Raw genomic sequence first — 12,652 nt, 5'->3', positions numbered from 1 at the left:
CCCCCTACTTCCTGCCTGCCTCCCCATAGCCCCAGGTCCCTCCTTCATCCCCAGCTTCTGCTCCCCCAATCCTCCCCAGGTTTTGCTCCCTTTTCCCCACCAGCCCCTGTTCCATGGAGCAGGCTCCAGCCCCATTCTAGCCTGGAGCACTGAGCATAGCCCAAGCCTGGCCCTAACCCATTGCAATCATGCAGGATGCATGCCACCAGTATGGGGCTGTGTTAGGACCATACTCAGTGTCCCAGGCTGCCACATGTATGAAGCCTGCAATGCATAACAAGAATATGAGGGGGAAGTAGAGGGGCATGTGGGAGAGCAGAGTCTACATGGGGGAGGAGAAACTCCAGGGATTAGATGGTGGGGTACAGAAGTGTGGGGGGAGAGGCAGCAGCTGCAGCTATGGCCCATACCCTAGGCAGAGACAGGGGTTGGAGTCAGGGGTTGGCAGGGACAGGGTTTGGAGCTGCCTGTCTGCCCCTTTCCCCCAGCACTTGTACTTGATTCTAAGACAAGGGACTTTCCACTCATGTTAAATAGGGGGGAAACCCTCATCTTAGAATTGAGTAAATACAGTACTTTTGTTCTAATTAAATAATACCTTGCTTACTGAAAGCTGTTTTGTCACTGGGTAATACTGCCATCCTCCTTGAAAGGAAGTTGTTGCCACTGATTTAAATTTAGAGATGCTAAGCCAGGCATAATAAACTGCAAGAGAACCATCTCCTAACATTCATATTGATGAATATCAATACCTATATACCTATATATATAGCCCTCTTCACCTGGCTTTTGAGGATGTGTCTTAATTCTGTAGTTAACTGCACCTCAAACCCAGTTTTGGCCTCCTCTATGGCAGTACCCTTCTCATCTATCTCCACTCTCTAATATCATTATACTTTAAGCAGAAACCTGAAATCCATTCCGTTCAATATGAATTTTAGGAGATAGTTCTCTACCATCTCTCTCTCTGCAATCTGCTGTCCACACATCCATGGCAGGGGCATGTAGGCAGCGGACCATGGCTCTGCTCCAGCTCCAGACCACACTGTCACCACTGCAATAACGCAGCCCCAGCCCTGGTGCAGCTCCCCACCCAGCTGTGCACCCTGCCAGCATTACTACAGCCGGTCTCCATAGAAATCCTGGCCCCATACTTGCACAGTGCCACTGCTATTGAGGTCTCCATGGAAACCTGCCACAGCAACATGTGCAGGGGCTGCTAGGAAATGGTGTCCAGCTGCTGGCTGGTTTGGCCATTTTGCCCACCCCTGCTCTACATGGATCCCTATAGGAAGAGATGTCATTTTATGACTGTCTGTGGGACCTTCGGAAGCTAGAAGGGGATAGGAGGTGGATCCATCTCTCAGGGGAGGAGATTGCAACCACTTTAATCTACACCTTTGATCTATACTGAGCTGGAACATTTAAAAAGAAAAGGGTGGAAACCCCTAAGGACCAAAAGATTCATTTTTAGGAGGGAGATAATTGGAGTGGACACCTTTTATAGTATCTAAAGCCTTTCTGGTAAAACTGTTTGGGGTAAGAAGCAATGTTTGGGGTAAGAAGCATTTCTAAAACCTTTTCAATCATCCCATCCCAGTACAGGTCTTGCCCACAATTTCTGGGATCATGATTTTTGTCTTTCTGATTGTAATCTGTGAAGCCAGGCTATTTTCCAGGAGAAAGCTAGTTCTGGGGACAATAGCTTTGTTTAATCATCAAATTTCCTTTTTTATGGAACATTCTCATTGAAAACAAATGAGAAACTTCTAAAAAGTATCTTTAATAGCCTTTCCAAGCATTAAGCATAATGCATGTTTGGAAAATGACTAATTAAAAATGATACATGACAACATCCCTAATAAAAGCTGCAGATCCTGATTCTAAGTCTTTCTCAGCTTCCTCACTTTTCCGTGATGAAATAGCTACCACTGTTGGTAACTGTAGCTACATTTTCCTGCCATGATCTGGCTCAATAATATAAATTGATCAATTAAGTCAAAGCCTAATCTCCCAACCTTCTTCCTTTAAGCTGAACAACCTTTGCAGATCTCATGAATTCAACTTTATTTCTTGCCCACACAAAGATATCTTCAATCAAGAGTTGCCCTTTGAATAGTCAAGATAATTTCTTTCCTCAGTGCTCTCTGAATATCTTGCAAGTGACCCTTACCTGTCTTTTCTATTCCCCACATCCACTGTGTGGGAGCTAAGGAAAGCCTTTCACCCCACTTTGTTGGAGTTTCCCTTCAGCAAATTTACCCCCTAGCCCTGGAATGCTCTTGCTATGCCATAGAATTAAGCCTGGACTCACTCAGAATATGTAAGTCTGAGATAAAATTAAGTGAACCATCCTCTGTAAGGTTGGATTCATATTTGTAGGGTTTAAATAACACATTCCTTTAATTAAAAAATATATATTTTATGAAAGGGGAGTGTAGCCAGAGATGTCTAATGTACTGTGAAATGTAATTTGACACAACAAATTACATGGTTTGTTGTATCTTTAGTTTCCCAGTTTGTTCTGCTTTCTGGGTGTACTGAGCTTATATGAATACCAAGTGACTTAATCTTCTTCCTAAAAGTGTGAGGCCAACAAGGGCAAATTTAAGTGCAAGTACCTAAAGCATAATGCCCAAGGGTAAGCCCCACTTCATGTTAATGAAGCATATTTACATAATTTACAAATTACAATTGACAAAGGGGAAGATTTTTCAAAGCTACTGTCAGGCACTTAAATCCCACTTATTTTCATGCAAAATAATGTATAAGAATCATGTGGGCCTTTGAAAAGCTCTCTCAGTGTAATTACATGGAAAAAAAAAGTTATATCAGTTCATATATCTAACTGAAGACTAGAAAGTAGCTTATAAAATCATTGAAGCTTTCCTATCTGCGGTATCCATATTCTGGCTACCATTAAGAGAGCTAGTTTATTTCAGTTAGAGCATACACTTACCTGAAAAACTCCCAAGTCGTGGTGCTGTCATATCCCCACCATCATAGATTTCAAGAGAGTCCCAGTTATGTTCTGTGGCAAAACTGATGACCTGGATCTGTAAAACAGCATCACTGACTGAGTTTTGGGCAGGGTGGGGGTTAACCAAAAGTTAAATGTATACAAACTAAAGAAACAAAAAAAGAAGAAACAAATCCTACAAAATTAGGCACAAAGAAAGAAAAACAAAAAATTAAAGAAAATACACCTGATTCTCTACTGCCTTCTATTTTTAAAATTATCAACAGTCATGCCGAATGAGTATAAAAGTATTACCAGATCAGAATGGAAGACTTTTGTATGCATCTTATATGGGTAAAATACAAGGTACAAAAAAAGTGCAGAATAAAGGAAATTTAGACCTTTGTTCCTTATTGTACCTCAGAGACATGAATGCAACAGTAAAAGAGAACATAGTAGACTGCAGGGCTAGGATCTACTTTTACTTACTATTCTACTCAGTTAAAAGAGAAAGCCGGAAGTCATGGCACCCTTTTTTCCCTGATCAACAGTGAGCAAAAAAGAGATTAGAAAGCGATTTTTAAAATAATGGGGCAAAATATGTGATTATTCTTTTCTAATTTGTCTAGAAAACAAAAAAAACAAAACCACTGTGCTATGAAGCATTTATGAAGCATCTATGTTTGGCAGAATATGGACTTGCCTGAATACCTGATCCCTCAGTCACTATGATTTTCCACACACAATTCAAGCTGTTACCATAGGGTTCAGGGTAACCTGGTGATAAGATAGTGCCCCTCCGTTCAGTAAAATTTCCGCTGCATGGCACTGAAAGACAATGTTAGTAGAAATTATGACACTGTCAAAAGCACTTCAGTGAACAGAAAATTAACACTAGCAATGCAGATAGATCTAATGTTCATAACTCTCCTTTTCTGTTGGAAATGCATTAGCTTTAAGTGATGGTCTGCACTCTGGAATAAAAGATTTCAATTGAATAAAATGTAATCAGGACACCTAAATCTACAGAACCTCTAATATTCCTTTCAGCTGCTAAAAGACACTGCAGTGCATTAGATGATATTGTTACTATACAGTCCAGCTTTTCCTTAGGTTCCAGGAAAAGACTCCCCAAAAAATGAGTCACTGAAATCAACTGTACTTAGACTATTACAGATAATTATAATTTAAATACTTTAGAGTTTATTTTCTTCTTCAGACAGACACATAACTACCATGGATATCAATGAATTTATGCAGAAATCCAGGGGAAAGAAAAGAATGCTTTAATATTCACGACTAAGTCCAAAGTACTAAGCATTATTCCACCAGAGGCTTTTACAAAAGGAAGCAAATTGACTAAAGCTAATGATGGTATTGGTATGCATTGTACATTACTACTGCTTACATCTGTCTGTCTGTCTATCTATCTGTCAATCTATCTATCAGTATACGTCTGGTAAAAGGGTACCACAAAAATGGCACAACAAATTGGCATTTTGTCAGTTTTCACAGAATGATGTTCCATCCTATATTTATAACTTTAAGGGAGTCATGTAGTTAATAATATTCAAGAAAACATGCATTGCACTTGTTAATCTAATCTATGAAAGAGCATACTGCCTACCAACCAGCTGCTACTCAATTACTTTTGATATGACAAATTACTCTTTTAAATTGGACATGACTGGTATTAATCAATGGAGAGTGTATCTATGTATTAAATATTATTTTCTGAAACAAGTCATGATTTCTGGTTTGAAGACTCCGGTACCTCAACAGATGACCCAAGATAATTGCTTACCTACACAGCTTGGGACTGTGTCATTCCACTGAGCTAAAGCATTAGGCACAGACTGGCACTGGATAGCTTTAGAGCCTTGCAGCAGATACCCAGGGCTACATTCAAATCGAACAACAGAGCCTGCTGAAAACTCAGAGCCAATTCTCCTCCCATATCTAGGCTCTGGAACAGAGCTGCATTGTGTATCACTGGTACGTGGAACAGCTGCATGAACAGAAAAAAAGACACCATTACCCAAAAAGCTGTTTATTATCTGAGGAAAAAAAACAAATTACTAAAAACATATACTGGCATTTACCATATGAAATCTAACTCCACAGAACATGTTATAACTCCTGGTATCACAAAGCACTTAAAAGCATCTTGCCCATGTGCCTTCTTGAATTCACATTTTCTGGGAATTTGGAATGGTATATGGTACCTTCTTCACCACCTGCCTTACTAGTACACTAGTTGTAGCTGACTTTTATAAAAGTGATCTTACAATTAGTTGATATTTTTATGTAACAAAAACTGTCATTGCTAAAATAAGAGAATTTTGTAAAAATAATTATAAGGAAAAAACATGATAGGATCCTTTATTGTCTCCAAGGCTACCAATTTCCTTTGAGGGTTATATGCATGTGCACATACAACATCAAAAAAATATTTTTAAAACAGCAGAAGTTATTAGTGCTGATCTGGGCCAAACTCTGACCAGGGAGTGGTATGTCAGCTCTCCTACATCTGGAATACCCCCAGGAGACATCATGACCTGGAGACATGCCAGAGAATCAGAATTTCTAACCATTTTTTTCCTTCCTGTTAATAATGTATTTCTGGCCTATAGAAGTAGCCAAAGGCTTCACTTTTCCACTCCCAACTGCTCCATCCTCCTTCTGTTCCCTTAAGTGGTGTAACAACATGGCCAGGCACCCAGGGCAGCTACTAGCCACAGGGACAGTGGCAAATTCTGTTTGCCACTGTGCCACTCATACAGTTGTGCGACTCCAGCAGCAGCTGTGGGGTTTTTTTCTGTCTCTTCTCCCCTGAAGTCAGCATCCTGGTGACTTCTCTGGTTGTTCTAACCTTATTAAGCCACAATACTGACAGCTTTTCTGCATGTGTTTCATATTTGTTTTTCTGTCACACATACAACACTAAAAACAGCCCACGTGCAAAATATAAAACATGTTTAATAAAGCACTGACTTTGTTCATATAAAGTATATTAGAGTACATATATTTGTTCATATAGAGTACATTATACTTGAAGAATCATTTTAGTATATTGTGGGTTCATCTACATATGCAATTACTGCAACTGCTCCTGGGCACAGCATCTACACAGCATCTACATCTACATCTACAGCAACAGTTTCAGCCTGGGCAGAGCAGGCCCCTGACTGGCTGGGCTAACCAGGACCAATATATGCCCCGGTCAGCTTCTACATATGTGTTTCAGCACAGTAAATTACTCCGCTGTAAGACCGTACTGTCCTTGACAGTACTATTCTATGACAGAGTTAATTAGTTTACTGCACCCTAATATCAGTGTATGTGTAGACGGTGATGGTTTATGGAGGAGCTAATTAGTCTACTCTGCAGCAAAGTGCACTTGTAACTGCAACCCCTGTCAATTTGCCTTACTATATATTCAGAATAATATTTTTATAGTTAAATGTAAGCAACATATATAATGTATAAGGAAAAAAAACCTTTCCTGAAGAAGCTTTTGAGATATGCAACCTGACTGCAATAAAAATGTGTAGTGTTTTTTTTTTAACTTGCTGAAAAAATAATCTTTAATATGTTCCCTTTTCATTTTCAGCTTAGAAAGTCACAGTAAACATATTTTATTTTGAATCACTAGGATATATATCAGCACAAGGTTTAAATTCTCAGCCTTATAGAGTCATAGATTCATATATGCTAGGGTTGGAAGGGACCTCAAAAGATCATCGATTCTGACCCCCTGCATAGGCAGGAAAGAGTGCTGGGGCCAGATGACCCCAGGCAGATGCCTATCCAGCCTTCTCTTAAAGACCCCCAAGGTAGGGGAGAGCACCACCTCCCTTGGAAGCCCATTCCAAATTTTAGCCACCCTCACTGTGAAGAAGTTTTTCCTGATATCTAGTCTAAATCTGCTCTCTGTCAGTTTGTGACCATTGTTCCTTGTTACCCCAAGAGGTGCCCTGGTGAACAGAGCATCTCCGATCCCTTGCTGCATCCCCCTAATTAATTTGTAGGTGGCCACATGATCAACTCTCAGCCTTCCTTTGCGGAGGCTGAAGAGGTCCGAGTCCCTCAGTTTCTCCTCATAGGGCTTCTCCTGTAAGCCCCTAACTATATGAGTGGCTCTCTTCCGGACCCTCTCGAGTCTATCAACATCCTTCTTGAAGTACGGCACCAAAACTGGAAGCAGTAGTCCAACTTCAGTCTGACCAATGTTGCATAGAGGGGCATCCCAGTACTTTTCCCTCATACTGGGATACCTTCCCTCTGTATCCTCACCACCAAGTCCTTTTCCCCTCAACCTCCGTGTATCCTAACCAACTTTCTCCTCCTCTGATCCCATTTTGATTAGGGTAGATGTATAATGCTCCTTTACATAGAGAGCAACCCTGCCCCTTTCCTCCCTACTCTGTCCCTTCTGTATAACTTATAGCCCTCAATGTGTGTTGCCCAATCATGGGTAGGGTCCCAGCAAGTTTCCATTAGCCCCACTAAATTGAATGGCCTTGAAAGCCTAACAAATCATATTTAGCTCTAAACTGTCTTCAAAAACCCATTCTGATTTTGCTGACATGTAATGGTCCAGCAGAGACTAAAACTGGAACTGCAATCATATAGTATGTTGGCAGATAACAATTATGTTTCCAAAATTTTGAGGGTTAATAAAGAGCTGCTATTTAACTAGTGTAAGCAAATCAGCCATTCAGTGAACTTTGTGGGTGAAAATCCTGGACTCAGTCAAGTCAATGGGAATTTTGCCATTGATTTGAACAGGAATGTAACAGCACTCAGTTACTTTTTGGCACACAGATATTTCAAATTTCTTCTGTTTCTCAAATGTGAGTTATCTGAAAACACTAAGGATGAAATGGCTGTTCTTCTTCAATGATTTTTTTGGTAATTTACGGTTAGACTACACTTTTGTACATAATTTTGTCTGCACAGTAGCAGGCAACTGTCCTGTCTATGGAGAAGCACCAAGAAGGTCATATGTTACAATTAGCATGTGCTGACTTTACGGAATGTTAATCATGTGTAAATTTAAAATGCTCTGCAAGCAGCTGCATGTTCAGGGTTAAATCTTCTGTAAGGTACACAGATCTGACCTGCTGCTACAGAGCTGGTAACCAGCGACATGGCTAGGAGCTGACAAGCCTGTTCCATGCCTGTCTAGCTCGCCTGGCTCTCTAACAGCAAGACACCCATTCCCAGCTCTCAGCACACACACAAATGTATACACATGCACACACAGCCCCAGCCCCCAATGTGCACACACCCTGCCACAGCTCCAGACCAAAGCACACATACAACCCCCTCCCTTTGTTTGTCATCAGTGCTAAGCAGCATAGCCAGAGCATTCCCAACTGAGTTAAAAAAAAAAAATCGTGTCCCAAGCCAAATCAGCCAAATCAATTCCAAATCCATGAGTCATTCAAGAACCATATGGCCTTACTATCAGAAAACATCCTCCCCCCACATCTGGGGCTTCAGATACTTCCAAATCCTTTGGCGGGCATCTTACATAAAGGCCCAAGCCCAGAGGCTTGTGGTTCAGATGCCCCTGAGTTTTGCTTGCCTGCAGCCGTATGGCCACAGGAGCAAGCTAAGAAGGAGCCTCCCATGTCCATAAAGTAGATGTATAGCCAAGATCTTCCTATTGAAAGAGAAAGTGTAGGTCTTGCCTGACCAATCTCATCTCCTTCTATGACCAGGTGACCTATCACCTGGACAATGGAGAAGAGATTGACATCATATATCTGGACTTTAAAAAAGCCTTTGATCTGGTGTCCCATGATCTCCTCATGGAAAAATTGGAGAACTGTGGCCTCAGCTACACCACAGTCCAATGGCTGAGGAATTGGCTCTGAGGTTGGAACCAGAGAGTAGTAGTCAATGGAAGCTAATCATTATGGTGCTCCATGACTACTGGTGTCCCCCAAGGCTGTCCTTGGATGAGTTCTCTTTAACATCATTATCAACAATGTGGACATTGATGTCAGAAGTGCACTGGCCAAGTTTGCTGATGACACTAAACTTTCATAGTTTCATAGTGCTTAGGGTCAGAAGGGACCTAAACAGATGACCAGGTCCGACACCGTGCCCTGGGCAGGAACAGTGCCGGGATCATAAAACCCCAGCCAAATATCTGTCCAGCCTCCTCCTGAAGATCCCCAAGGTAGGAGAGAGCACCACCTTACTTGGGAGTCCATTCCAGAGCCTGCAAGCCCTAACTGTAAAGTAATGTCTCCTGATGTCCAGTCTGAACCTTCTCTTTAACAGTTTATGGCCGTTATTCCTAGTAACCCCCAGTGGTACCCACAGGAACAGAGCCTCACCCAATTTTCGCTGGTCCCCGCTCATGAGTTTTTAAACGGCCACCAGATCCCCTCTCAGCCTTCTTTTGTGGAGGCTGAATAGATTCAGGCCCTTCTCTTCATAGGGCCTGACCTGCTGCCCCTTGACCATGCGAGTGGCCCTCCTCTGGACCCTCTCAATGCTAGCCACATCCCTCTTGAAATGCGGTGCCCAGAACTGGATACAGTACTTCAACTGTGGCCTGACCAACACCACATAGTTGACTTCCAACACCACATAGTTGACTTCCAGGGAAGGATCACTTCCCTGGACCTGCTCATGATGCGTCTGTAGATGCACAACAAGGTGCAGTTAGCCTTACTGACCGCTTCCTCTCATTGGCAGCTCATGTTCATCCTGGAGTCAACAGTGACTCCAAGATCTCTTTCTGCCACTGTGTTGACAAGAAGGGTGTTCCCCAGACTATAGGTGTGTTTCTGGTTCCTTCTCCCTAGATACAGTACCCTGCACTTGTCTGCATTAATTCCATCCTATTCTCATCTGCCTACCTCTGTAACCTGTCTAGATCTAGCTGGATTTTGTCCCTCCTCTCCAACGTGCCCACCTTGTTCCACATCTTGGTGTCATCAGCGAATTTGGACAGTGTGCTTTCCATGCCCACCTCCAAGTCACTGATAAAGATGTTGAATAATACAGGCCCCAGGACAGAGCCCTGGGGGACCCTACTGCCCACATCCCTCCAGGCCAAAAATGACCCCCGTCCATCCCCCCTCCCGGGGTGAGACTATCTAGCCAATTTGCCACCCATCTGATTGTGTAGGCATCAACGCCACAGTCACCTAGGTTTTTTTTTTAAGAGAATGTGGTTGGAAACAGTGTCAAAGGCCTTTTTTAAGTCCAGGAAGATGAAATCCACTTCGACACTCTCGTCCAGGGATTTTGTGACCTGATCATAAAAGGAAACCAGATTAGTCAGGCAGGATCTGCCCTCAATGAACCCATGTTGGTTGCCCTTGAACATTACCTCCCCTGCTGGGCCCTTGCAGATGTCCTCCTTGATAATTTTCTCAAAGGTCTTTCCAAGGACGAGGTGAGACTAAGTGGCCTATAGTTACCTGGGTCCTCCTTTCTCTCATTGTTGTAAATGGGGATCACATTGGCCATTTTCCAATCCTCTGGTAACTGGCCAGAGCCCCACGAGTGCTCATAAAGCCATGCCAGGGGCCACGCTATGACCCCCACCAATTCCCTCAGCACCCTTGCATGGAGAGTACCTTTGGGGCATAGTGTCCACACCTGAGGATAGGCTAGTGATGTAGGTTGACTTAGATAAGCTTAGTAAGTGGGTGGATATATAAACCTGATGATGTTCAATACTGAAAAATGCAAGGTACTCCACCTCGGGGAAAAAACCCCCAGCATGCTTATAGGCTCAGCAGTGCTACGCTCGCTAGCACCATGGCTGAAAAAGACTTGGGGGTCATGACTGACCACAAGATGAACATGAGCCACCAGTGTGATGTTGCAGCTGATAAAGCAAATACAACTCTGGCTTGCATCCATAGATGCTTCTCAAGTAAATCTGAGGATGTCATCTTCCATATTCTGTATTCAGCCTTGGTGAGGCCACAGCTGGAGTACTGCATTAAATTTGGGAACCCACAACTCAAGAAGAATGTTAAGAAGCTTGAGAGAGTCCAGAGGAGAGCCATGCGCATGATCAGAGGACAAAAGAATAGGCCTTATAATGAGAGGCTGAGAGCCATGGGACTCTTCAGTCTGGAAAAGCGCAGGCTCAGGGATGACCTGGTAGCTGTCTATAAGTATGTAAGGGGTGTGCATCAGGATCTGGGGGAATGTCTGTTCACCAGAGCACACCAAGGGATAACAAGGACCAATGGTCATAAACTCCTCCATGACTGTTTTAGGCTGGACATAAGGAAAAACTTCTTTACTGTCCAAGCCCTTAAGGCCTGGAATAGACTCCCTCCAGAAGTGGTGCAGGGACTCATTTAAGAAATGTTTGGATGCTTATCTTGCTGGGATCCTTTGACCCTAGCTGACTTCCTGCCCCTGGGACAAGGGACTGGACTTGATGATCTTCAAGTTCCCTTCCAGCCCTAACGTCTATGAATCTACGTGGGAGACTATGCCTTACCTCAGTCAAGGTACAACCCCGTGCCAAGAAAGTGGCTCTCCCCAGTGACTAGGAAAGTTGCCTTAGTGGTCATGATGTTGAAATATTTCTTGCATTCTCCTGAGCTCCACAGAGCCCCATGCAGTCAGTAACTGAAGAGGAGTAGGTCAAGTGGGTAAAACCAAAATATAATCAATAATCACATTTACGTAACCTGGTTATGCAAGGGTATTTGTAAGCAGAATAAAAGAGATGTTCCTTTTCTTATAATTGCATCCTTGGCATCACTTTTAAATGTAAGAGTCTGCAGACACTTCATCCTAATTCAGTACTGCTTCAGGACAGGTCTCTTCTGCAGTGAGAGGGGCTCTTCCTCATTAGTGCAGATCTTCCCTTGCATTTTGTTTCTCTAGGATTATCTCCACAGTAAAAAGCCCTGTTCTGTGGATCCTCCTCTGGCTGTCTTCAGTCTATTCATAAAGCTGTAGCTATATCTATTGCACATATTACATCCTGTGGTACATCCACAATATTACATAGTTGTCACCTTATTGGTGAGACTTGGGTCTATTATAAATACTAACTACTAGGCTCCTAATCACAGAGAGCTCAGAAAAAAAATTAAGATCCACTGTGATGGACTGTGGGTTTTATTTCAATATTTCTGTTTTAAGCACATTCATGTTGTAATAATGTTGCATGCCTCAGATTCCCTGACTAGTTTGTGATTGGGGCAAGAGTTAATATGGTTCCTCCTAGGTCCCAGAGCTGCCTACATGATAGACCCCTAGCATCAACAGAAAACTGAATAGCCTTTTTGACACTTTAATGTGATGATATTGGAAGAAATACCCAGGGGGGTTAAGGGAAGTGGACTGAAATAAGCATCCCAATGGACACAGCAGCTTGAAAAAAGAATGTTGGCTTGGAAGCTGAGAAAGCCTGCAGAGAAAAGTGAGCAACTTGGGCACTCCAGAGCTGTTCAGACTGGAGAAAGTATAGCTGATCTAAATTTAGGATGCTCACAACTGCATGGGTTGGATTGGGGGACAGAGGAAGTATTTAACTCTTTGGACATTTGCCATAATAAATGCCTTTTTTTCCAGAAAAGTCATCTGTTTTGGAACTTGGGACTGCACTTCCCCTTCTCAAGAGATAAAAGTCCCTCTCTCAGAAACTGAACTGAAAGGGTAGGGCCACAGATAGCAAGGGAAAAGTCAGGG

At 42.7% G+C, this 12,652-nt stretch overlaps 1 protein-coding gene across 1 annotated transcript in view; it reads right to left on the bottom strand.

Moving 5' to 3' along the window:
• Positions 1–12,652, bottom strand: part of LOC102386534 (CUB and sushi domain-containing protein 1) — a 796,348-nt gene that overhangs the window by 152,667 nt on the left and 631,029 nt on the right. The window contains exons 30-32 of the mRNA XM_006032113.1: positions 4,764–4,967; positions 3,663–3,787; positions 2,960–3,056 (exon numbers count right to left, since the gene is read on the bottom strand). Coding sequence (XP_006032175.1) covers positions 2,960–3,056; positions 3,663–3,787; positions 4,764–4,967 — 426 coding nt within the window. The remainder of the gene's footprint in view (positions 1–2,959; positions 3,057–3,662; positions 3,788–4,763; positions 4,968–12,652) is intronic.

This window comes from Alligator sinensis, unplaced genomic scaffold, assembly GCF_000455745.1.
Source record: "Alligator sinensis unplaced genomic scaffold, ASM45574v1 scaffold72_1, whole genome shotgun sequence".
NCBI classification, from domain to species: Eukaryota; Metazoa; Chordata; order Crocodylia; family Alligatoridae; genus Alligator; species Alligator sinensis.
This window is presented reverse-complemented; position numbering and strand designations above follow the sequence as displayed.